The sequence below is a fragment of the Canis lupus genome, chromosome 37 (assembly GCF_048164855.1).
Source record: "Canis lupus baileyi chromosome 37, mCanLup2.hap1, whole genome shotgun sequence".
In the NCBI taxonomy this organism is placed as follows: Eukaryota; Metazoa; Chordata; class Mammalia; order Carnivora; family Canidae; genus Canis; species Canis lupus.
Window position 1 is genome coordinate 6,130,524 of NC_132874.1, and position 24,735 is coordinate 6,155,258.

Genomic DNA, 24,735 nt, shown 5'->3' on the forward strand with positions numbered 1-24,735 from the left:
ACAGAGTCTGGAAGGACAGGAAGCACTCACCTGGTGAGTTGGGAAACAGTGGGGGTGGCAGGAAGTTCGCGGCAGGAAACAGCAGAGAGGGGACCCTCTTTCCCCAGGCCTGAAAGCTCCTTTAAGACATTCCCACCTTCACAGTCACCAAGTCCTGACCTCTCCAGCTTGGAGCTCTGAAGGCTAGCGCTGACCCCACTGCTCCCCCTGCTGACTGCACCCCAGGGGGGCACGTCTCTCATAACCTGCCCTCCAGCAGTAGTGGGGGGGGGGGGTATTAGTGGCAGCCACAGTCACCTCTGGGCCCCCTTATGGCACACTCCTCCACCTCCCAGCCGACCTGCTATCCAAGCAGGCACTCCACTGCTTATTTGAGCTTCCAGGCACTGTACCTGGCTCAGCCAGGTGACTCCAGGTTAAAGTCCTGAAGCCTTTCACTCAGACTAACTCTAGGATCTTTAGCGCCTGCATCCACCTCCTGATCAACTCCATGCTTCACCATGTTGCTCCACTGGAGGCAGTGGCCTCTCTGCCTGACCAGGAGACAAGGCCATAACACGGGACACACCTGTAGCTATCTTACAGGCTTAGACATTAAATGAGAAAGTATACACTAACCTAGCACAGTGCCCAGCATTTTATAAGCCCTCAGTAGTTAGAGGACAGAGGGTGGGGGAAAGAGGGAGAGAGGAGCTTCTCTTTTTAGCCACTCCAAGACCGCGCTGGCTCTTCTTTGCTTCTCATCCTTAAAATGTCCCTTAACAGTTTCATTCTGTCACAACTCTCCCTCCTGGGAGCACAATGCAGTGTTCGTTTTCTCTATTCATTATCGACCGTGCCAAGCTTTAATGCTACTCACAGTATGATCCCTTTAAGGGGAAAACCACCGTGTCTAAGGTTTAGTGGAGTAAAATGTTTCACTCCCTCCTCATTCCACAATTAGTCACTGTGTCCTTTACAATTCTAATCTTCCGCGCCCCCCCCCCAAAGTCAGCTCCATACCTAGCACAGAGCCAGACATGGGGCTTGAACTCATGACCCTGAGATCAGGACCTGAGCTGAGATCCAGAGTCAGAAGCATCACCGACTGAGCCGCCCAGGTGCCCCAAAATTCTAATCTTCTAAATTCCACTCTAATACCGCCCCTCTCCATCCCCATTTCCCAGAATATTCATTGTACGAGAGGTAAATGAATATGCACCCAATGTAGTCACTAAATGCAATTACATTCTCCAGGGAGACATACCTGCAGTTGTACTGTTTGACATCCTATGGCTCTTATGAGGATTAAATGAAACAATAACAACAATTTATAAACTCTCTTTAAATACAAAAATATGACAAAAATAGGTGATGTTTTTTATCATGGCCATGGCAATTATTTCTAATAACTTCATCAAAAAAACTTCTGACAGACAGGGCAGCCAGGTTAATGGCAAATTTTAGCATTTGAAATTTTTGGAACATAGTATCTGAGTTTCCAGACATCTAGGATGAGACCATCTTCAATAAGTAATCCAACTTCTTCAATAATACCATGGAGGAGATGAGAGAGACCACCTTTTCCAACAGAGAAGTAAATAACGAGGAGGAAAAGCTGTCCACACAGCCTCTATGTGAAGGCATTAGTGGTGCACAGAGGCCCACAGATTCAAAGGGCCTTGGCTGCAGAGAGAAGGGAGCCTGGTATTTGCTGATTTACCACAGAGCCAAAATCTTATGAGGCTGAACAGTCTCACAGAGCTGGGTGGGCAAAAACTGGAATTCATAGCCTGCTAGGGAATGGGGCCCAGTAACTAGCCAGACCTGCAGTTGTGATTCCAAAGTGCTAAACCAAAGGAGTCAGCATAACAAACCAGACACTGAGCAGCTCACACGGAGACGAAGGCCACCTTTGGAGCAGTTTAATCCTGCCTGCACCAATCCTTGTACCTGTACCAAGGTGCTGTTCTCTTACCCGGCCTGCCTCCCAGAAGAAATATAAACACTCTCTGAGAAGATCACCCACAGCTAAATGGGATGTGTATACTTTTAATACACAATGCCCAGCATTCATCAGAAATGACCGTGCTTGGGACGCCTGGGTGGCTCAGTGGTTGAGCATCTGCCTTTGGCTCAGGTCGTGATCCCAGGGTCCTGGGATCCAGTCCCGCATCGGGTTCCCCACAAGGAGTCTGCTTCTCCCTCTGCCTGGGTCTCTGCCTCTCTCTGTGTCTCTCACGAATAAATAAATAAAATCTTATTTTTTAATATAATCATGTTTACAAAAATAAGAACAAAAATCAAAAGAAAAGAGACACCAAGAGTTTAGATATTGCATATCAGAACACCATTTTAGAATAACTGATTAGTATGTGTATCTTATCAGACAGTAAACTAAAGAATTTCAGTGCAAAATGAATCAGGGGGACAATTTAAAATATAACCATTTGATATGAAAATATTCAATGTATGGTTTTAACAGCATAGCTATATAGCCAAAGAGCTTAGAAGAGAACTGGACACGGAAAGATTCGGATCAAAGCATGGAGAGAACAGAGGAAAGCAACCTAAAAAAAAAACCCAGATTAATACACATGTCATTAGAATCCCAGAAAACAATGGAGTAAAAGCACTATCTGATGAGATAATGGCTGAGAATTTTCAAAGCCTGATAAGAGAAATCAAAGCCACAGATTTGAGAAGCCATGTGTATCTGGAGTTACGTAAATATAAGGAAATTCACGCCTAAACCGTTATAATAAATCTGCTGAAAAACAAAGTGAACGTTAGGAAAGCTGTAGGGTGTGGGGATTCATGGGGGAAGGGGTGCCAGGATATTCAAACAGGCAAAAGTAAGACTGACACAGTGTCAGTGCAATAAACTAGAAGACGCAATGTCAGAAAGGATAGCTCTAATGAAGTGAAAAGAACGTCTCTAAAAAAAAAAAAAAAGAACATCTCTAAGAATTCTACAGCTAGTGGAAATATTTTTCCAGAATAAAGTCATTCAAATGAAATCTGAAGGATCTTATCACCAGGATACATGAACTGAAGAAACTCTAAAGGGAGTTTTTAGGCAGAAGGAAAATAATCCCAGATGAAAGCATGTCGTACCATTCCTCCCATGGAGTATTTTTGAGTAGATCTGAAACTAGTAGATTGAAGATCTGAAGATTGACAAGAGCCTTTAGGTCTCTTGCTTGATCTGTCCTGGTTGATACTCGTTTCAGCGACTTTAATGACATCGATAAAAAATAACAGAAAAGATAGAGTTGTAAATATGTTGTAAATATGCCCCCACATACCACAAAAACAAACCAATTCAGTTTTACTGAAAAACTCTCATGATTTGGAGATATTGATGTACCTGTATTTCCGGAGCACCTTGCATCCGTGCACCATCATTTGCAAAGCAACAAAATCTCCAGCTGTCCTGAGACCTATTTTAAGGTTCCCTAACAGTTACTGATCGCCTACTGTATTATATGCCTGTTTTCATGACTTTTGTACGAGGCAGTGTTACTTTATGGGGCAGAGTGTAGCCATTGTCTTCCTGGGGTAGGTGTTCTGTGGTTCTCTCTCCTGACTGCACACAACTGAACATATTTTATACAGTATATTTTATCCCTCTTCTAGAAGGAACAAATTCTAGAATGCTCATAATAACGATTCGCTTTTTGTTGGTTTTAACTCATCACTACACCACAATCTCCCCGACACTCACACATCAGTGGTCTCTGTACATCATTTCGCACGGTGTTCTGCACAACAGAGCCTCTACATAAATATCCACGGAATGAAATCTTGACAGGGAGCAGTGGGCCCCAACTCGCATAATGGAGTTCAGTAGAAACAAACACAAAATCTTCCATTTAAGAAATCAAACATGAGCAGCATGAGCACTAAGTGGGGAAGCCCTGCCTTGTGATTTGAACAAAATACCTCGACATTTTAGCTAATTAAAAACTTAAATATTTCAAATGTGCTGTTTAGGCTGAGTCTCACTCTGAAAGGCTAAGGCATGTTTAGCTTATATGAAGCCATCTTCCCGTCCAAAAACCCACAGAAACTGGCTCTTGCTATTTATCCCAGACATAGTCTTAGAAGACCTCACAATAAAACACTAGAAGAAACAGCTCCCCAATGAGAACTGGCATTCAACAGAAAATCTCTTAGCCATTCCAAAAAGAATTTTTTTTTTTTGAGGTACCTGGCTGGCTCAGTCAGAAGAACATGCAACTCTTGACCTTGGGGTCATGAATTTGAACTTGCTGGCTGAAGAGATTACTGAAAAGAAGGAGGAGGAGGAGGAGGAGGGGCAGGGGGAGGAAGAGGAAGAAGAGCATCTTACCATTCCCTACAGTTCAAAGTGTATTGACTCAACCTGCCCTCATTTGGAGCTCTGAACTTGTGCCTGGGTCTCTCCACTTCTGAAACAATTTTGAATTTTGTTAAGTTAAACTCTGTACTCTCATTTCTTTGGTTATTTACTTAACATTCCAGGGATAAAATTGTTCAAAAGGCAAGTCTAGATTTTACCCTATGCTATTCTTAACAGAAAAAGACTCACTGCAAAGGTCTGGGCACTGACGTTTCGGCTCCCCGGTCTCATTTTACTGACCATTTTGTAACCCGCTTTGAAAACATCATACAAACACTCCATCAGACTTGGCACTCTTTGCTATTATGATCGCAGGATTTATCACCTTTCTTGTCCATTTATTCTTTCCCTGAATGCTGTCCTCAGTGCTTCTACCTTCAAGGAGAATTTTTTTTTTTAAACACAGGTGCATATTTCCTTAACAAATACAAAAGTCAATGTAGCAGAATAGAAGGAGTGTATGGTTTAAAGTCACCTTCGGGCTACCACCCCAGTTAGGGCTGAACAAGTTGCCAAGAAACTTAACCTTCTCAGCTTCAGTTTCCTTATCTGTGAGAGGAGGTTAATACTCTCAAGATCTCAGTACTGTTTTCAGAAGTGAATCTTTAAACCTCTGAACGTGGTAGCTGAGAACGTGCACAAAGACACTCATGTGTGTTCTCTTTCTGTCCGATGGTTTTCTGTTACCGTATGCAAGAACGAGTCCCCTTCTGTTTCCAAGCTACACAACTGAGTGTTCCTCTCTGGTTTATTTCAAATTCCCTTATTTCTAAGCCATACCTTGCACGTAATTCAGACACCTGACTCATGCTCACCTCCAGCCTCCGATAGTTCTAGGAATTACTGACATGTTTTCTATTCATCATAAATCATGCGGACTGTTCATCAAAAATCATTCTTGTCAAAGCCCCCTTTCTTGCTGTTTCTTTACAGCATCCACCTCCCAAACTACAGCATAAATATTAGCTTATAACCTTGAAGATCAAATTAGTATTTCCTTTCAATGCGCACTCTTCCTGTTTCTTCAGAGTGGCATTCCACCCAACCCATGACTCCATCATTTTATATACAAAGTCCTGCTCTAGAAAACCATATCCTGTCCCTGGTATCATTTACAAACGCACTCACTCCTGGGTTACATCCTTTTTCCTCTACCAAGTTACAATGTCGACCCTCCAATCGTGTCTCTCAGAAGCCCTCAAATTACTTTGGTTGTCCATTAGGGACACCCACGTCATTAAAACGCCAAAAAAGAAAATATTTACAAATAGAAAGGCTTTCTTTTTTATTGAGTGTTTACTATATCCCAGGTCACCTCATAAGCCCTTTACACATATGAACATGTCAAACCTCACAACTCTATGAGGTTTGAGAGCACCCAGCTAGTAAGTGAAAGACGAGGCCCCCACGCTCAGATACACCAGCACCACTACGCTATAGGCGACTTCAGCCACAGGTGTGCTAGAACCTGGTTAGGTCAATACCATTCCCGGTGGAATGCTGGGGTGACATGATCTAACCATGGTCCCTTGGCTTCACACTTATGAAAGCTCACCCTGCACACCAGAACAAACAAGGAGACAGATGAGGGGACACTGGGATTTGCAAGGCTTGCACCCTACTTTCTCACGTCCATGAGAAAGCTTGGAAGCATTAGGTGAATCACTCTCCCCTTCTCTCCAGAAAACTTGCACTTTTTAATAGTCTGGCAGATAATCTCCTACACCTTGTCCTCTTCTGCTTCTGATCCACATACCAATTCACTTCATGGCAGTTCAAACAGGTGTACAATTACTTGTTGTTTCTGTATGCAGGTTATGTGCTTTCATCACATTTTTTAAAGGTGTATCTATTGAAAAACATAGGCCACATCTAAAAACACTATTTTGAAAAATAAATAAATAAAAATATAAAAATAAAAACACTATTTTGGGGGCACCTGGATGGCTCAGTGGTTGAGCATCTGCCTTTGGCTCAGGGCATGATCCTAGGGTCCTGGGATCGAGTCCTATATCGGGCTCCCCACAGGGAGCCTGCTTCTCTCCCTCTACCTATGTCTCTGCCTCTCTCTGTGTCTCTCATGAATAAATAAATAAAATCAAAAAAATAAAAATAAAATAAAACACTATTTTTAAAAGTTTATTTTTCTAATATTTCATCTTTGACTTAAAATGTGGTACTGATAATAAGAGGCAGATCCTATGGGATGTCTTTTTGTATTTAAAAATATTAACTGGGTGGCTCAGTCATTTGGGCACCCAACTCTTGGTTACAGCTCAGGTCATGGTCTCAGGGTTGTGAGATTGAGCCTTGCAGCAAGCTCTGTGCTGGATGTGGACTCTGCTTAAGGTTCTCTCTCTCTTCCTCTCCCTCTCACCATCCCCCACACCGTCTCTTTAAAAACTAAATTAAGAAAATTAATTTAAAAAATATGAACTGAGATATGTGGCATGAACAGAAGCTTAGATCTTCCAGTGCCCTTCAATGGTTTCATCTTCTACCTCGCCCAGGTCACACACCTCAAGATCCAACATACCTACCTCCTTGGTATTTGCTTAACATACATTATTTTCACACCTGGAATGTCCTTTATGTACTTTATTCAAAAATGTTTACTTAGATAGAAAACAAAGTTGAACAGTGAGCCTCTTCCTAGTGGAAAAAACAACTAGCATTCAAATGATCGTGCAAATCTCAGAGTACAGCTGTGATAAGTACCCTAAAAAAAAAGGTGAGCTACTTGATGAGCTCTTGCAGCAGAAAGGATTTAAGGAAGCCAGGGCTCGCCTAAAGAAGTAACGTGAGATCTAGAATCTGAAGGACTGAACAGGGAAGACAAATGGGGGCAGCTTTCTAGGGAGAGAAATGTGCAAAGGCCCTGGGGTAAGAGAAGGCTGGTGAGTAAGAGGAGGCAAAAGAAGACAACATCCTTCTCTGCTTTCAAAATCCATCCTCTTCCATCAAATACCGCTCAAATGTCACTTCCTGTGTGAAGCTGTTCCCTCCTCTCCATTTTCACTGTAAGTGGATATGTCCCTCATATCATTACAGCATTTCGTTCATCCTTCTGCTAGCACTTAGCTCACTATATTATAATTATCTATTTATACATCTGTCTCCCTCAACAGAGTAAGAATTCATGGAGGACAGGAGCGATAAACTATTATCCTTGTGCGTCTAATCACAGATAAGCAAATTTTAAATGCCAAATGTTTTAAGAATGAAATAGGACAACTTCCCCCAGGCCACACACCCCCAAGCATTTTACCCTGGAACTGTTTTTACCTACTTCGCGAGTTGCCTAAATTTTTTGCAGAGACTCAGCTGTAAAGCAGCAACTTTTCAAAAAGTCTTTTTTTCTCCCCAACCTTAATGAATCATGAGGTGTTATTTACTTCAGCCTCAGAAACAGCTGCCCAGACTTTGTTAGCACAACGTAATTCATTTTATAAATATCACACAATTATCTAATTTCTAAAAGTCTCTGCATGCTTTGAAAGGTGTTATTTTGGAAACAAGTCCTAGCCCATCCTAGGGAAATTCCCACACCAGCATTGTCGTGGCTAAGTATATCCACAGAAGCAATGGAAGGCCAGAGAGGAAGCATAAATCCCCTGAGCTGCTGTGTGCACTGGGCGTGCTGACAGCCTGCTGAGGAGGGGTGGAGGGGTCTCCGTGCACCCCCAGTCTCAGCTCCCCTCACCTGGCCTGCTTGCTCTTACAGGTAATAATTCTAGAGCCCAGCAGAGCCAGCACTCAGCTTCCCTCCACCAGCCCCTCCACAGCAGCTGCCTAGCTGCCTGCCTGCCTGCCTGCCTGCCTGCCTGCCTGCGCAGGACTTGCCAGCACTACAGTGGGAAGGATTCTGGACACAACAGTGGCAGGCTTGTTTGCTGGCCTATCTGCTGAGCCCTCCAGATGGGAATAACCCCCTCGGAGGGTTTTCCCTACGGGGTGTCAGCAACTCCATTGCAGATGGTCCTGCCACCTCCAGATCCAATCCTACCCTTCTGGGGAGAGGAAAAACAATGAAACCAAGATCAGGGTACTCCTGTGGCCACCTAATCCTCAGGCTCAGGGGCCATTTGATATGGGGGTTGTCAGTTAGACCAGGGAGTGTGGAGAGCCCTATCTGGACCTGACATCTCTGCAGGATGGTTGGGGGCGGGTGGGCGGGGGGGCAGCAGGGGTAGGAGGGGTCATTCAAAACCATGCCTCCTGGAGCCCTGTTTACGATTTCAAGCAGATGTGTGCTTATCGTTCCCATACTCCCAGGCACGCTCCTGGGGCCCTTGAACTAAGAGTATATCCCTGAGAACAGCCCTCAGCCCACTGCACACCACTTCCTCCTCTGACTTGTCTCCGCTCTGAAGGGCAGGATGTGGACTTGATGGGAAAAGAGCCCTGGCCAGCCCAGCCAGACGGCTGCCCTTTGATCTCTTCCCACCAGACCGTGTTACTTTGCAGGCTGGGGTTTCTTTCTTTTTTTCTTTCTTTTCTTTTTTTTTTTTTTTTTTAATCTGGCATACATGGAAGTCAGTCCTTTATTACAGATTTCCTGCCTTTATCTCACTTAATTATAAAATCTCCTGGGAAGAAGGAAAGGATCCTAGGCCATGCCAGGGAAAGGAGCAGACCCCATCAAGGAAAGAGGAGGGCCAGGTCATGAGGAAGGAGGGGAGTCACCTGACCCACTGGTCCGACCAGGGCACTGCTGATATAGATGCATTCAGCTTTGTTTCACAATCCTGCATGACTTAATCCTTTTTAGTTCCCAGGATGGAAGCTGTTTGTCTTACACACCGGAGTCCTTGGCCTATGTCCCTTTTCTCAGATGGGACCAGACTGGGGGAAAAACTGCAGTAGGGGAATTTAGACGGTGTCAGGAGGGAGAGTCCCAGTCATCTGGGTCTAAAGCCTGTCTTCATGCTTCACACACACCCCACCTTCTAAGGAAAGGGACCTCCTTAGGGATAGGTCAGAAGGAAGCATTATCCTCTGGGGACCCTCCTCCATGCTGAATGACCCTGTCCCCAGTCCCCTCTTCCAAATAGGCATGCCTCCTCTTCACTTCTTGGGTTCAACTGCATGCCTTATAAGGGGCATTTCCCACCCTTTTGGGAAAGTGTTTGTTGACCAACCAGTCACTCCCAATAGCATGGAAACCCCAAGAGGACAGAAAATGTGTAGTATATAGTAGGCACGCAAATATGAATGAAGGGACACCTGGGTGGCTCAGTCGGTTGAATATCTCCTTCGGCATAGGTCATGATCCCAGGATCATGGGATCAAGCCCTGCTTTGGGCTCCCTGATCAGCGGGAAGTCTGCTTCTCCCTCTCCCTCTGCACTCTCTCTCTCTCAATAAATAAAATCTTTTTTAAAAACTCAAATGTGAATGAAAATAACAAAGAATTTCCAATCAGCGGGCTGTCAACACAAAGTCTCAAGCCAAAAGCAATTTTTTTCATTGGTATACTTCAAATTCCAGAGCTTTTAAACATATTAAACACATCAGTATTTATTCAGAAATTATTATATACTAGGATTAGTCATAGTAGACAAATTTCAACCCATAAAAGCCTCCTTGCTTCACCCTAAAACTTCATTTTGCCCCTCATTTCATGTATTCTGTTGTAGTAGTGAGCCATTTACCAAGGAGCTGCATTCCTCACCCTTGAACTCTTTTGAAAAGAAGCTGATGTCTTTACAAATCCATTCTGAGCCCTTGAGAAAATGCTGAAGAGCAAGATTCTGGCACCAGCTCCACTCCATCCGCCTGTCCCTCTGACACTCATGGTCTTTCTAGTTTTATGATGCTGCACTGAAGCTCACTAGCTTGGGTCCAGCTCCCTGGACCAATGGCCAGAATTTACACCCCAGGCTTCTCCCGTTTTGACTCAGCAGTCCTGCAGGCCACATGCATTAGCCCTACAGCTCCGTAAACTACAGATACAGGAAAACTGTAGGGGAAGATTATAAACATGTCCCCAAGTGCTTACATGTCTCTGAATTGTTGTCTCATCTCCCCTCACAGCTGAAATGCGAAGAAAGGTAGGATCTCCAGATCCACAGGACCAATTATTTAACATATTTTTTTTCCCCCAGCAATTCAGGGCTCCTAGCTTTTAAGGCAGACAAGTACATTCTAGAATCCAGGCGTCAGCAACTTTTTCTCTTAATGGCCAGATAAATATTTTTGGATTTCTCTTTGTACCAACTACTCAGGTGTGCTCTTATAGCCCCAGAGCAACCACAGACAATACGTAAATGGGTGAACAAGGCTTTGTTCCAATAAACTTTATTTACAAAACCAGGTGATGTAATCAGTGGTTGAATTCATCAACATTCCCAGGTAATACTAAATTATGAAAGATCCAAACTTCAATAATGCTGTCCCAAGCATAGTTCGGTCAGCTAGCACTGATTTGGGGCTAAAAACAACTCAACCGCTCTGGGCTAGTGCCTTGGCAAAGAAATATATATGATAATAATCTTTTGTGTTTAAAGACCATGCTTCAGAACAATTGAAATGTTTCCAACATTGGTGGAAATCCATGTTTTTCCTCTTGAAAATAACCTTGAGTTTTAGGAAACTACATTTATATAAGAGCCAAACAGCTAGATGATATAAAAGCTGTATAAACTCAGAAAGATAACTAGGCCACACAGGCATCATATCAGTGACTGATTGGAATACAATCATCTAAGCGGATCTAACCAAAGCCACCCCATTCAGTCATTTCCAGACAACCAAGCTAGGTCATGGGGATAAAAATATTTAACAATAAAAGTATATATCCAGAAAATATTAGCACTGAACAGGATTTGATGGCTCATCTAGGAAAACCATGAAAATTATGCCAAGAAAAGGAGATAGAAACTATCCCTTGCCCAAGATCACAAAGCATTACCAGAGGACAGTAAACTATGTGTCCTGAGAAGTAGGGACAATACAAGTATGGCTCAACACCGTATTCCCAGCCTTGACAACACTTCCTGGCATAGAAAAGGCAATTAAGAAATATTGGCTGCATACGTACATGAGTAAAGAATGAAACAACAACAAATGAGCCAGACCTCCATACTTTCCCATCAAAAGTTGCATGGGCTAAGAAATTCCTTGTTTGAAAAGAGTATTCCGTGGGTAACTTTCTCCCTGATGTTTAATCGTGCACTTAGTCCTTCAGACACCACAATAAACTGCTGAACTAATGCAAGTAGCCTAAAGGAGTAGAAGCACCACTCACGGAGGCTAATTCCGTCCTCAGGAATTATTTATGCATGACGAGAATCTGTCTGGAACATAAATGATGTCTTTATCTTCAACTACTACTCACAGAGGACTCAGCCTGAGTGTACTAATACGGTCTGCCCGGGGTTTCCCAGGACTTGCAAAAAGTAACCCTGATTGCTCAGAGGGGTTATGGCTTATTTCACATTATCTACACCCACTCATCCATCACCGTGTGACTCGGTGGTATACAAAGCAAGCTCTTCAAAGCGAGGGTGAGGAGGCACTCTGACTGTTGCCATATTTTCCCTTCCTGACAACAGACAAGACAGATGCTGCCCCAGGAGACTTGGAGAGAGAGAGAAGTGCTCCTATTTGACCACCATAATATCTAAGTACCTCCCCCAGCTCCACACTTGAAGGTCAAGTGGAAGCAACCTGCATTCCTTCCACAGGTGTCGGCCTTCTAAAAGGAATGCAGACTTTGAGCTCCATTTATGTTTTCAAAATATTGCTTTTTCTTTGAAGTAACTTGGAATGTGTAACTTGATCCAGACTGTGAGATTTTACATTCACCCAGACTGAATTTCCCTGACAGGACTCTTCAATATCTCCACTATTAATTAAATGTTTTTAGAAATCCCACAATGAAGAGCTGGAAGATAAATTTTCTCCTACTACCTCTCCTTGGAAAAGCCATGCATAAGTATGTGTGCATGTATACCTGTGTGTGTGTGTGTGTGTGTGTGTGTGTGTGTGTGTGTGTTGTGGGGAGAGAGGCCAAAATATCAACCACTTTGGGCACTCCTAAGTCAGCAACAATGACTAGTTAGCGGGAAGCTATTCGAGAACCCAAGTAATTAAAGACAGGGAAAGGCCCTTAATCATCCAGTCTTTTAAAAAAAAACACTACCAAATATATTTGGCTAATTTACAAAAATACTGCCAACATTCCCAACTACTGCAAAAGCAATAGTGATATTATATTAATTACCAAATAATTCAAACACTTAAAATATAGGGCCAGGGAAATAAATACCATAGATAAAACTTCCTCATTTCTTTGTTTTATGGACAGAACACTCTTCTGGAAGTAATACTGAGCCTTGGAAAATTCTGAAATACTAAAAAGGAGCACACATATAGGTACTTTTCATTTCACACACATACACTTTTTCCAGGGTGACACATTTATACCTCTATAGAAGCAAAATGCCAAATTCAGAATAAATTCAAAACATTTACAAGATAAATTCAGACATCTGAGGGGGTTTTCCCACAATTAAATTTGCAGTGCTAGGAACAAACTCAGTTTATTTTAAGATTGCCTGCCCAATATATAAATTTCCCTTTGTGTTTGAAATACTTTTATCAGATAAGATAGCTTTTGTTTAAACTGCTATTTTCAGAATTTGCTTTGGGGTTTCAAATACACACAGTGAAGTAACTTGAGATTTCCTACCCTGCTCTAAAAATGTGTGTCTTCTCTCTGTTTGTATTTAGTAATTTCCTGTCAAATAAGCTCACATAATTAACTTTCCTTGCTCCAACCTACTTTTTCCCCCCTATTCCTACTTCCTGAGGATGGTAATAAAATGCTGATTACATTCGGCTACTATCTGCCTTCTCTTCCATCCCCCCCTCCCTGGCTCCCTTTGTCATAAACTACACTCAGGTTTCAACCTTTAGTAGAGAGAGACCTGGGACAGAAATGAAGAGCCAACCGGATTCAGAGAGCTCCAGTCCATCTGCATTTATTGGGTAGCTCTACTCTCAGGTAGGGCCAATCAAGTGAGGGGAGAGATGTCCTGTGGTTTTGTGGTTTGGCATGGCTTTTTTTCCCAAAATTCAATGAAATCCACATCCCCCCTCAGCCGTCCCTGATACATATGGGACTCTCCTCTTTCTGATTCCTGATCGAGAGTTGAGATGGCTGGGAGAATCAATAGTCCTAAAAGGCTCCAGACTTCAAAGAATACCCACCAACACTTACAGAATTCTATTTACAGATATAAATAGAAATTAAATCTGGCTTTTCATATAACTGAAATCAACACATGTTCCTTCTTGATAATTAATCTCTCATTTCACACTAATTGAACACTTAATAGATAGCATACAAGTAATTCATTAGTATTATTACCTGGGCATTCCAAAAGCACACTTCCAAAGATGGCTCATAACAGAAAGGAAAAAAAAAAAAAAAAACCGTGAATCTATCAAATTGTATTGCCGGTACTTCCAGAACACAATGACTGATAACCTTCAGGTACATCAGAGTTTCTTACTCCAGCATTATTAACCTACCGGATCAAATAATTCTTTGTTGTAGATGGCTGTCTACAGGATGTCTAGTAACATCCATGACCTTGAGACATCTGATTCAAGTATTATATTATCTTCAACCCTTCCTGTTCATGACCATCAAAATATCTCTGGACATTGGCTAATGTCCCGAGGACAAAATCATCCCCAGTAGGACAAAGAGATAGACATTAAAATCAGAATAATAAATGGTGCTGTTCTTCCTACAGACAAAAACAAAGAAAACTCTAGCTATTTTATCATATGGAGGGGTTCACCCTTCTAATTCCAGACAATGTTCCATACTGACCACGCAATGTTTGAAGTCAATGATGGCTGACATCATACTATAGCGACACCTAAAGTTCACAAATGACACATCCCATTGTTGCAAACCCACTGCCACGAATAAAAGAGAAGTCCCAAGGGATAGAATCATAAACCTCTTCATAAACCAGAAATGCCAACTAGCAAGACAGGCTAAGACCGTGGTTGTTGGAATCCCAAATGGCAGCACCAGTGGTGGTTCTGAGCTTGATGCCTAGTACAGTCCACATCCAAGCAATTTTACTCCAAAGCGTATACCCTAGAGAAGCTCTCTGACATATGCATCAGCTGACATGTGCAAGAGCATCCATAACCGCACTGCTACTGACACTAATGCAATAGAATACAAGTGCACTAATGGGACAATGAGTATATTGTAGTATTTATAAATAATGTAATATTATTCATAGCTATAGTAATACAACTGCAACTATGGGTAACACTAGTGAATCTTCAAAACAGGACGTTGGATAGAGAGCAAGTCACAAAAGACTAGCTATTTTGTTTATTTCATAGTATTTTTATGAAGTTCAAATATAAATCTAAGTCTGTTAAATCTATTTTTAAAAGCCCAACATGTATGTTTTTAAAAGCCAATAAGCAACACTAAATTCAGACTAGTGGTTTTTTCTGGGGAGGAAGTAAAAGGTTATACACAGGTAAAGGAAACTGCATTGGAAATGCCTGTGATGAATTAACTGGTATTCATTTAACAGCATGCTTCATAACATATAACATATAATATTATATATACAATAGTATGTGTGCATGTGTGTACTCAGTATATATTAAATATTATATAACAATTTTTAAATTTCTCTTGCAGGAAAATGTAAAAAGAGACCCAAGAAAAACGGTAGCAAACAAACAAAAAAACCCCCACAAATTTAGAAGATGGACTTCAGTAAAATAAAAACTGAAGTCAATGGGTTATACAAGCATGGGGATATATGAAACAAATGAAACAATTGGCAAAATACAGTAAATGTGATGGACTGACTGATAAAGTACTAACCAATTTTTTTTTATGTTAAGATGTAAGTTCAAACTCTAGCAACAAACACAAGATGAGAGGGGTCATTTAATAGATTGAAGAGAAATTTAGCATGCCTTACCTCAGTTAGGAAGAAGGTAAACATACTGAAGAACTACTTATTTCATTAGGAAGCTGTATAGTTATATGTTACATAGGATATTAAACACTTAAAAGCAATCTCTGGAAAACATTAGAAATCTCACCATGCATTCCAGTGGGGTCAGGGGGAGACTTATATCAGGAAATACAGAAGAAAACCTAAAAAGAAAAGAGGGGGTAAATAGGAATGACTAAGTTGTAAAGAGGTAGAAAAAAATATGTAATTATAATAAGTGTGTCTTGATAAAACACACTCACTCAAAGAGTCTGATAATGGCTTAAAAGAAAAAACTGAAATAATACACCAAGAAAACCTGAATATAAAACAATCAGAGAAGATAGTCCTGGCAAGGCAAATAACCAGAAGTAAGGCTGTGTTATAATTAATATCAGAAAAAGTAGAATTCAAGCAAAACACCTGAAGGGTTAAATATGGACTCTACATCATTTTAAAAAATGCACCTGTAACATTCATAAGCTTATATTCACCAAATATAGCCTTAAAAACAAAATGCAAAAAAGTTATGACAAGATCCTGTCAAATCCAAAATTCTAATGAGATTTTAACATACTTTTATCAAATACTGTAGAGTGTTGTCCTGTTATAGGGCATATCTTCCCCCTCCCCTGTATTTTTTTCTTCAAAATTTTCTTAATTTTTCTTCTCCTTTGGTTCTTCATGTAAGTTTTACGATTGACTTGTCGTATTCCACAATGGATAATACAGTTTCAAGGTTTAATTGAGTAAAATATTAGTAAGGATATAAAACATTAAAATCAGCTATCCAATAAATGCATATAGAATCTTGTAGCCAGCATGTAGAGCATATCCATTCTTTTCAAATACACAGGGAACAGTTACTAAAATCAACTCTGTACTGTCATAAATGAGGTCTTCATAAAAATTCAAAGATCCATATCACACGGTACTTGTTCTTAAAATTACTAAAATAGAAAAGAGATATTAAGCATTTATACGAGAAGAAAGGAAAAGTAACGAGCTAACTACCCAACTTAAGATGAATAAAGAACACACAAAAAAAGAAACTAGAAGCATAAGAAAAATATGTAAAAAAAAAAAAGTACAGGCGATGAACTAAACCCAAAGTTCTTTTGAACATTATTAAGACACATGATCTGCTGTCAATATAATGAAAAATAGAAAAGGCACACTATCAAAATGGATACACACATCAGGCATTAAACCATTTATGCCAATAAAAATTTAAAATTACATACTAGCATAGTTTCTCTTTATTGAAATATCACACCTAATAATTGAAGAATTAGAACATCACCAGTTTGGAAACCCAAAGAAAATGATGCATCTAAGTAATGACCCATAATGGCTGCTAAAATCATAAAAATAAACAGGCCTCATGAGCCTGCTGATAAAACACATCACAAATAATTCTTACCAAAATAGAGAGACTGAGAGAGAGCAACCCTAAATTCAAGCAAACCTCGACACTGTATTGTACATTGTGGAATACAAGTCAATCTTAAAACTTACATGAAGAACCAAAGGAGAAGAAAAATTAAGAAAATTTTGAAGAAAAAAATATGAGAGAGGGGGAAGATATGCCCTATCATGGACAACACTCTACGCTCTGTCATTAGAACAAATTAACACAATGCAGGGACTGACAATTAGACAATGGAAATGGAATCCATATTTCCAACACAGAGCACCTGTGTGGCTCAGTTGGTTAAGTGTCTGCTTTGAGCTCAGGTCATGATCATAGGGTTCTGGGATCCAGCCCTGTGAGGCGAGTCTGCTTGAGGATTCTCTCTCTCTGCCCTTCCCCCTGCTCTCTCTCTAAAATCAGTAAACCTTTTTTTGTTTTAAGTGGTTTGTCCAGGGGTGCCTGGGTGGCTCAGTCAGTTAGGCATCTGCCTTCTGCGTGGGTCATGATCCCAGAATTCTGGGATGGAGCTCCACAGCAGGCTCCCTGCTCAACAGGGAGTCTGCTTCTTCCTGCCCCGCCGCCCCCCCAGCTCATGCTCTCTTTCATATTCTTAAATAAATAAAATCATAAAAATAAAAAGACTCCCAATTCCCAATACAAAGTCATGAACATGTGGAAAACAAAAGATGTAAGTAGTCACTGGCAGTGTGGAATCTGGGTGTAGAAAGACAACTCAGCCCACACACCCACAGAGGTGTTACCAGAACATAGAGAAGCCAGAGGAGAAATGTTCATGAGGGACAGTGATGAATCCTGTGGATAGTCAGAAAAGCACGGAGGGCCCCCATGTCATAGATACAGTCAGAGGTGGGATCTTCAGGATGGAAGGCTACAGCCAGGAGGTCTGTGATGGAGGACACATGAGCAACCACACAGTGCCGAAAAGCAACAGGAGACTTCAATGGTGACCAGTAAAAACACAGGGGACATAGGAGAAGAATAATCATCATTTGAAGCCTAATCCATTTGACAGACATTGAATCCCTATCACCAAAGACTGAAAACCAGGACCCTTGTGTGAAGAGTGGAGGATCTCAATCCACATATATCAAAATGAGCAACATTACCATGTGGCACAGTGGTAAAGACCAAGGAACCCTGACTGTGAAATCAAAACCAAAGGTTCAAGCCTGGTCAGTGCAGTGTAGCGGTATGGCCTCAACTCAGGTTACATAGGCTGCTGTAGCATACCAGGATCTTGGATATGGTATCTTTGTATCTCCATGTCCCCATGGGTAAAACAAGGATCATGACAGTACCTCTCTAATAGGACGAGTGTGAAGATTTAAAAATTTAATATGTGTAAAGCACTTAGAAAAGCTCTCAGAAAACAGTAAGCACTCAATAAACCCTAGCTGTTATTACTACCAGCTTGCTCGTTGAATGCCTTTGGGCCTAAGTCCTTGAAATCCCTGAGCTTCTGTTTCCTTCTTTTTAAAAACATAATATTCCTGTCCTCATAACATTGCTATATGGTTGCAGAAGCAAATAAAAAGAAAAACAGCTTCATAAATTGTCAATGTTATACCAATAGCAGTTTTAGAACTAAGTTCCACCGCATTTCAAATAATCCAGGGCTCTTTTTCTTGTAGAGACGATTATTTGCTAACTCCCTGGGTTGCCAAGAACTTCATAGAGCAATTTCACTTTACAAAATTAGCCACTCTCAGTTCATAATAAGTAATTAAAGGAATTTTCTCCAGAAATCTAGCACATTAATCAGCTGGATACAGCAGATGGATGTCCAGCCTTAGAGATGTCTAAACAATTTAGTTAACCTTTAGCAAAAATACATGTGCACCCTAGCCAACAAGATCAGACTTAAAAGATGTCAATGCCACTTCTTAAAGCACTGTATTTGCAATGTTTATCCTTTCTTTTTATTCTCATTTTTAAAATGTAGGACAACTTTTTTGATAAAAGTTTTTTGCAAGTTCATCTTTGGAGAGGTGAAGAAATAATGCATGCTCATAAAAGAGGCTACCTGAAGGATTCCAGAAGCAAAATTGGAGAATACAAATATATTTTTGGAAAATGGATGATTCTCAAGTATCATAAAATACCCCACCCACACCCAACCTCCTAATCCACATTCAAAGCTGGCCCCAAATTAGTTAAGAAGAGGTTACTATCTTTGTGGATGGGTCCAATCCTCTGCTTCTTTTCCTCATCAGCTCTTCACAGCTATCCCTACCTACTCTCTTTCAATTTTGATACTTTTACTGATTGTCAACCACCTTTACCAGAAAATGAAAAGAGATAACTGGAAGGCAAAATCATATTAAATTAATCCATCTTTCTTTTTTGAGGTAGCTCTAATGAAGAGTTTAGGAGCAGAAAAAAAATAACTGAAAGTGATGGATTGAAATTATTTGAGTCAATAACACATAATGAGTAATGACAAGGAAGTCACAGCATACAAGCTTTTTAGAGCTGTAAAGAAACCTACCAGGTTACTCATTTTATATATAGAGAGATATAACCTGAATGTCAAATTTATTAAGGAATCAGGTAAAAGTGGTAACCCAGCATATTTTTGGTCAGAGAGGTGTGTACTGGTATTCCATAAAAGATTGTAAAGATAATCAGTGTATGGAGCCCAGCCAGAGGGAGAAGCAGGTGGAGATCACCAGAGCATCCAATGCTCTACCATGAGATGAGAAAGAGCTAACATACACAGGAAGTTGATTTATGGTGAAGTGGCCCTGCAAGCCATTTAGAAAAAGGATGGTACTTTCAACAAATGACTGGTTACAATAAAGTGGTCCTTTATTTCACAGCTTACATAAATGCCAATTCTGAGTGGGATGTAGATCTACATATGAAAAATAAAACAGGGCAGCCCGGGTGGCTCAGCGGTTTAGCGCTGCCTTCGGCCCAGGCTGTGATCCTGGGGACCTGGGATCGAGTCCCATGTCGGGCTTTCTGCATGGAGCCTATTTCTCCCTCTGCCTGTGTCTCTGCCTCTCTTTCTCTGTCTTCTCATGAATAAATAAATAAAATCTTTTTTAAAAAAATAAATAAATAAAACAATAAAGTTTCCAGAAAATGACACAGAATATCCCCATGATTTGGAGATAGAAAAAAATACTCAAGACGACACAAATGGCATTAATCACAATGGAAAAGACTGATGAATTTGAGGACATTAATATTAATATCTCCTATTCAACAAAAGGCACCACTAGGAGAGCAAAAAGGCAAGCCACAGAGTGGGCAAAGATATTTGTTACACACTTAACTATCAAAGGGCTCATTTCCAAAGTACACAGAGAACTCTTACAACTCAAAAAATTGAAGTAAAATTCAATAAAAAATGAGCAAGTAATTTGATCAAGTTGTTCAAAAAGAGGGTATCCACATGTGCACTAAGTAAAAGAAAAGTTGTTGGCTAGATATTCACCCAAAGAATGCAGAATACTAACTCAAAGGGATCCAGCACCCCAAAGTTTATAATGGCATTGTTTATAATAGCCCAAGCATCCATCAATTGATAAATGGATAAAGGTGCAGTATATATGCATGTATATATGTAGATAGATGATATAGATATAAAGATATAGATATAGATACACACAATGGAATATTAATCAGCCATAAAAAGCAACAAAATCTTTCCATTTGCAACATGAATGGATTTAGAGGGTATAATGCTTAATGAAATTAGAGAAAGACAAATACCATATGATTTCATTCATATGTGGAATTTAAGACACAAAGAAACAAAGGGGAAAAAAGAAAGAAATCAAGAATCAGGGGCACCTGGTGGCTCGGTTGGTTAAGTATTTGCCTTCATTTTGGCAGACATGATCCCAGAGCCCTGAGATTGAGACCCAAGTCAGGCTCCCTGCTCAGTGGTGAGCCTGCTTCTCCCTCTCCCTCTGCTACGCCCCCTCTGCTTGTATTCTCACACGCTCACTCTAATTTTTTTTTAATCTTAAAAAAAAAGAAGAAATCAAGAAACAGACTCTTGATTATAGAGAACTGATGGTAACTAGAGGATAAGGGGCAAATAGATGATGGGGATTAAGAAGTGCACTAGCTTTGATGAGCACTGGGTGTTGTATGAAAGTGCTGGATCACTGTATTGTACACCTGAAACCAGCATAACACGGTGTGTTAACTAATTGGAATTAAAATAAAAACTAGAAAAAAAGACTGATGACTTCATTAGCCAGCCAGTAGAGGAAAAAATAAATTTTAAAAATGATGAGATACTTCTATGAACCCACCAGAATGGCAAAAATGAACATGTCTGGCAACAGCAAATGTTGACACAAATGTAGAGTAATGAGAAACCTGTTGGTTCACAATCTCCTGAGGAGCTTCCCAGGTATAATCTCAACCCTCTTCAGCACTGAACTCTCACTGTAGAGAGAGAAAGATAGAGAGGCAGGCTATCCCAGGTTGGAGGTGGCAGTTTTAATAAAGCAAAAGGAACTTACATATGAGGCTTGTCTTGGGTCCCAGCAAGACCAATAGATCACCCCCCCCAATACATCATATCTTGGAAGTTTGCAGAGAGACCCTAACTGGGTTCAGTCACATATACGACAAAGGCGGTCTCCACACGATGTCACTATCTCAAGGCTGTCTTCTTAGAGCAGCCTGTGGGAGCAGGAAAGGCAAGAGGGACCCACATTCTAGGAGTGGGGAGGAGAGGGAGCGTGCTGTGCAGCAATGAAGAGCCTCTGACTACCTAGGTCCTGGCTCACAGGTCAACTGGCAGTCACATCTTCTCAATGACCTTCTCCAACAAAACTTCATATGCTTGTCCTGGTAGCATAAAAAGGTACAACTAGCTTCAAAATCTCTATGGCAATGTCATTTGAGTGTACAAAAACCTCATACTCAGCAATGTTGCTCCTGGAGCAGGTTTGTTTGTGTGAATATGCACCTACCTACAAAACCATATGCACATGCATCAAAAGATTTGTACAAAAACAATAAAGGTTTTAGGAGCATCATTACTCATGCTCCAAACTGGAAAGAACCTACATCCATTAATGGTAGAATGAACGGTCAATAGAGTGATATTTTACATGATGGCTAAAATAAATAAGAGAAACCCCTTGAACCTTTCAAATAGGATGTGGGGGTGGGGGGGCACATTTGAAAGACTATAAACAATGATATTCCATTTATATATAATTCAAAATCTGGCAAAACTAATCTAAGGGAAGGCATGAGGATGGTTTCAGAGGCGCTGGCAATGACTCTGGGGCTGCCCATGTGAGAATCTCTAGCTTCTTTGAGCCATGCATTTATGATTTGTTTATAACATACATTCACAAAAGAAAAATGTTAAATAATAAAGGAAAATAAATGCTTCATTTACTTGCCTCCAGTAGCTCTGCTTCTAGAACATTGAGGAAAGGATACCAAATATAAAAAAACAAAAAACAAAAAAACAACCACATATTAGGCATGATAGGCCCTGGAGCATTATTTATAATGACAAAACAGGAATACTCAAGAAAAAAAGGTAAATTGTGGCAGATCTAATTAGTATACCAGGACACAATCAAAGATCTTACAAAGATTCAGCCATCTATGCAAACTAACCATTAAAGACAAGACTGAAGATAGGCCAGATGGAAATATGCCAAAATCTCTGCAATATTTAAGTAGCCAGGTTTCATGTGACTTTGCTTTAAAAGATGTGTTATACTTAGACTAGAAAAAAGACAAAAAGGTTTACAGCAGAATGCTTTGATCTTTCCTTAATACAGCTGAGGGGGTGAGTGAAAAATTGCCTGTCTGACTCCATAACAATGCAGACAATCCCCTGGATGAGAGATGTGAAGTCACTTGGATGGGTACCCACTAACCTACCTGCATATACTTCTGCCTCCATAGCCATCACCTGCTAAGACAGACAATTTTGTTCTTTAAAAGGCAAATGAGGGGCACCTGGGTGGCTCAGTGGTTGAGCGTCTGCCTTTGGCTCAGGGAGTGATCCTGGGATCCTGAGATCGAGTCCTGCACCAGACTCCCCACGGGGAGCCTGCTTGTCCAACTGCCTATGTCTCTGCCTCTCTCAATGTGGCTCCCATGAATAAATAAATAAAATCTTTTTTAAAAAATTTAAAAATAAAAATAAAAAGCAGATGAATGGGAGATAATGATGTAGGCCCAGGAATTCTGTGGAATATAGGATTGAGTTTCTCTGGCTTTTGCCCCAGGGACTAAAGAGAAGACCCCTTTAATCAATCACTCTGGAACTAATGTGATATAAGAACATCAGTCTGCTATTTGAAGGCATGCTTGCTGTTCTGGTCTTAATTATAGGAAAAGAACACTAAGGAAGCACAAGGCTACATGTGCTGTGTGGAGTTATGAAGAATACAAAAACCATCGCTACCCTCCAGCAGCTTAGAATCTTGTTTACCAGACGACACATTTATAAGATAAAAACAAATATTAAAATATCATGGAATTAAACATTTACATTAATTATCATCCCTGTTTTTCTAAGCTCTAACCCTACCAGTGAGGCTGCAAGCCTGGAAATTTACATTACTCAGACTCCTTTGGCCCAGCAAGATTCTAGGGTTATGTTCTTTCGGTGAGATGCACTAGCTCCTGTAGTGGAAGCAGCATAGGGCAGAGCAGTTCTGTAGTGACTCGGTGGGCAATGTTGGGACAAATGAACACACACACCAGGACTGGCAGTCGTGGTCTCCTGCAGTCCCTGATCTGGATTTTCCCCTCCAGTCCTTTTAACAATAGTAACTCAATGCCCTGTATTAAATCCTTCTCGGCCTGAAAGACATAAATAGATTCAGTTCCCTTGACTAACCCACAACTAAATCACAAAGCAGCAAAATCTCCTCTTCTGATCCCCTTGGAAAATAGGCCAGATTTTACTAGACGTGAGGGTTTTTTTTTACTCTATCACTCACTCCTTTTAGCTATTTTTGTAAGTTTCCTCTCTGCTCAATGCCAAGAATATGAAACACGGTGAAGCAGGAAAATTAGTTTACACCTCAACCATTGGACAGAGATTCATATGCTCTCGGATCACTGATGTTTATCCTTTAGGATAGGAATGACATACTAAGTACAGCATGCCACTGCTTGAGTTTAATTATATAATCACTGAAAGTTTTGTCTGATTTTAAATTAAGCTTATCAAAATTATGTGTGAATATGAGTGTATTTATGCACACATACTCATATGATATCATTATGTGTGAATGAGTGTATTTATGCACACATACTCATAGGATATCATTATGTGTGAATATGAGTGTATTTATGCACACATACTCATAGGATATCATATGCTTTTTAAATTTTGTCCCCTTACCTAGATTCCCATATTCCTATATACAAAAAAACCTGTCTTGTGATAATTTAGATTACCTAAAACTATATACAACTCAAAAACAATATAGAAATTAATAGTCCTCACAACTTACATGCATGACTCCATTAGTGTAGGGGAGAGAAAAAGCCATCTCTATTGTTCAAAAGTCAACAGGAATTAGGTCAGACTTCTGGTTCTGGGTGAGATGAAATATAAGCATATTTCAAGCACCTCTTCCACTGAACAGAACTATACAATCTGAACACATAATATAGAGGAGAAAACTCTGAGGAATAAATAAGCATATCAAATCATGATATAGAGTTTGAAAACTCTGAGGAATAAGTAGGCAAATCAAAAAAGACCGATGGGACTAAAGCACCAAGTGGCAGTGGGTTTACTTACCATTTATTGACCAGGAGAATCTTTTAGCCTGACCTTAATATAGCCAGAATCCTACAAATGAGCATTGCACTCAAGTAGGTGAAAGCTACAAGTGCTTGATAGTGGACAGCCCAGGTGCCTCAGTGGTTTAGTGCTGCCTTCAGCTCAGGGGCGTAATCCTAGAATTCCCAGATCGAGTCCCACGTAGG

The 24,735-nt window shown here is 40.6% G+C and overlaps 1 protein-coding gene across 21 annotated transcripts in view; it reads right to left on the bottom strand.

Annotated features, from left to right (window-relative positions):
• The window catches only part of LOC140626332 (uncharacterized), a 591,342-nt gene that overhangs the window by 351,837 nt on the left and 214,770 nt on the right, over positions 1–24,735 (bottom strand). For 20 of the 21 annotated variants that reach the window (XR_012025526.1, XR_012025519.1, XR_012025521.1 and 17 more), the window contains one exon: positions 15,466–15,520. The exons of the other annotated variant lie outside the window; for it this stretch is intronic. Coding sequence is in view for 12 of the 20 variants with exons in the window: in XM_072814043.1 (XP_072670144.1) it covers positions 15,466–15,520 (55 nt within the window). In the remaining 8 variants the exon portion in view is untranslated. The remainder of the gene's footprint in view (positions 1–15,465; positions 15,521–24,735) is intronic. 21 annotated transcript variants of the gene reach the window in all.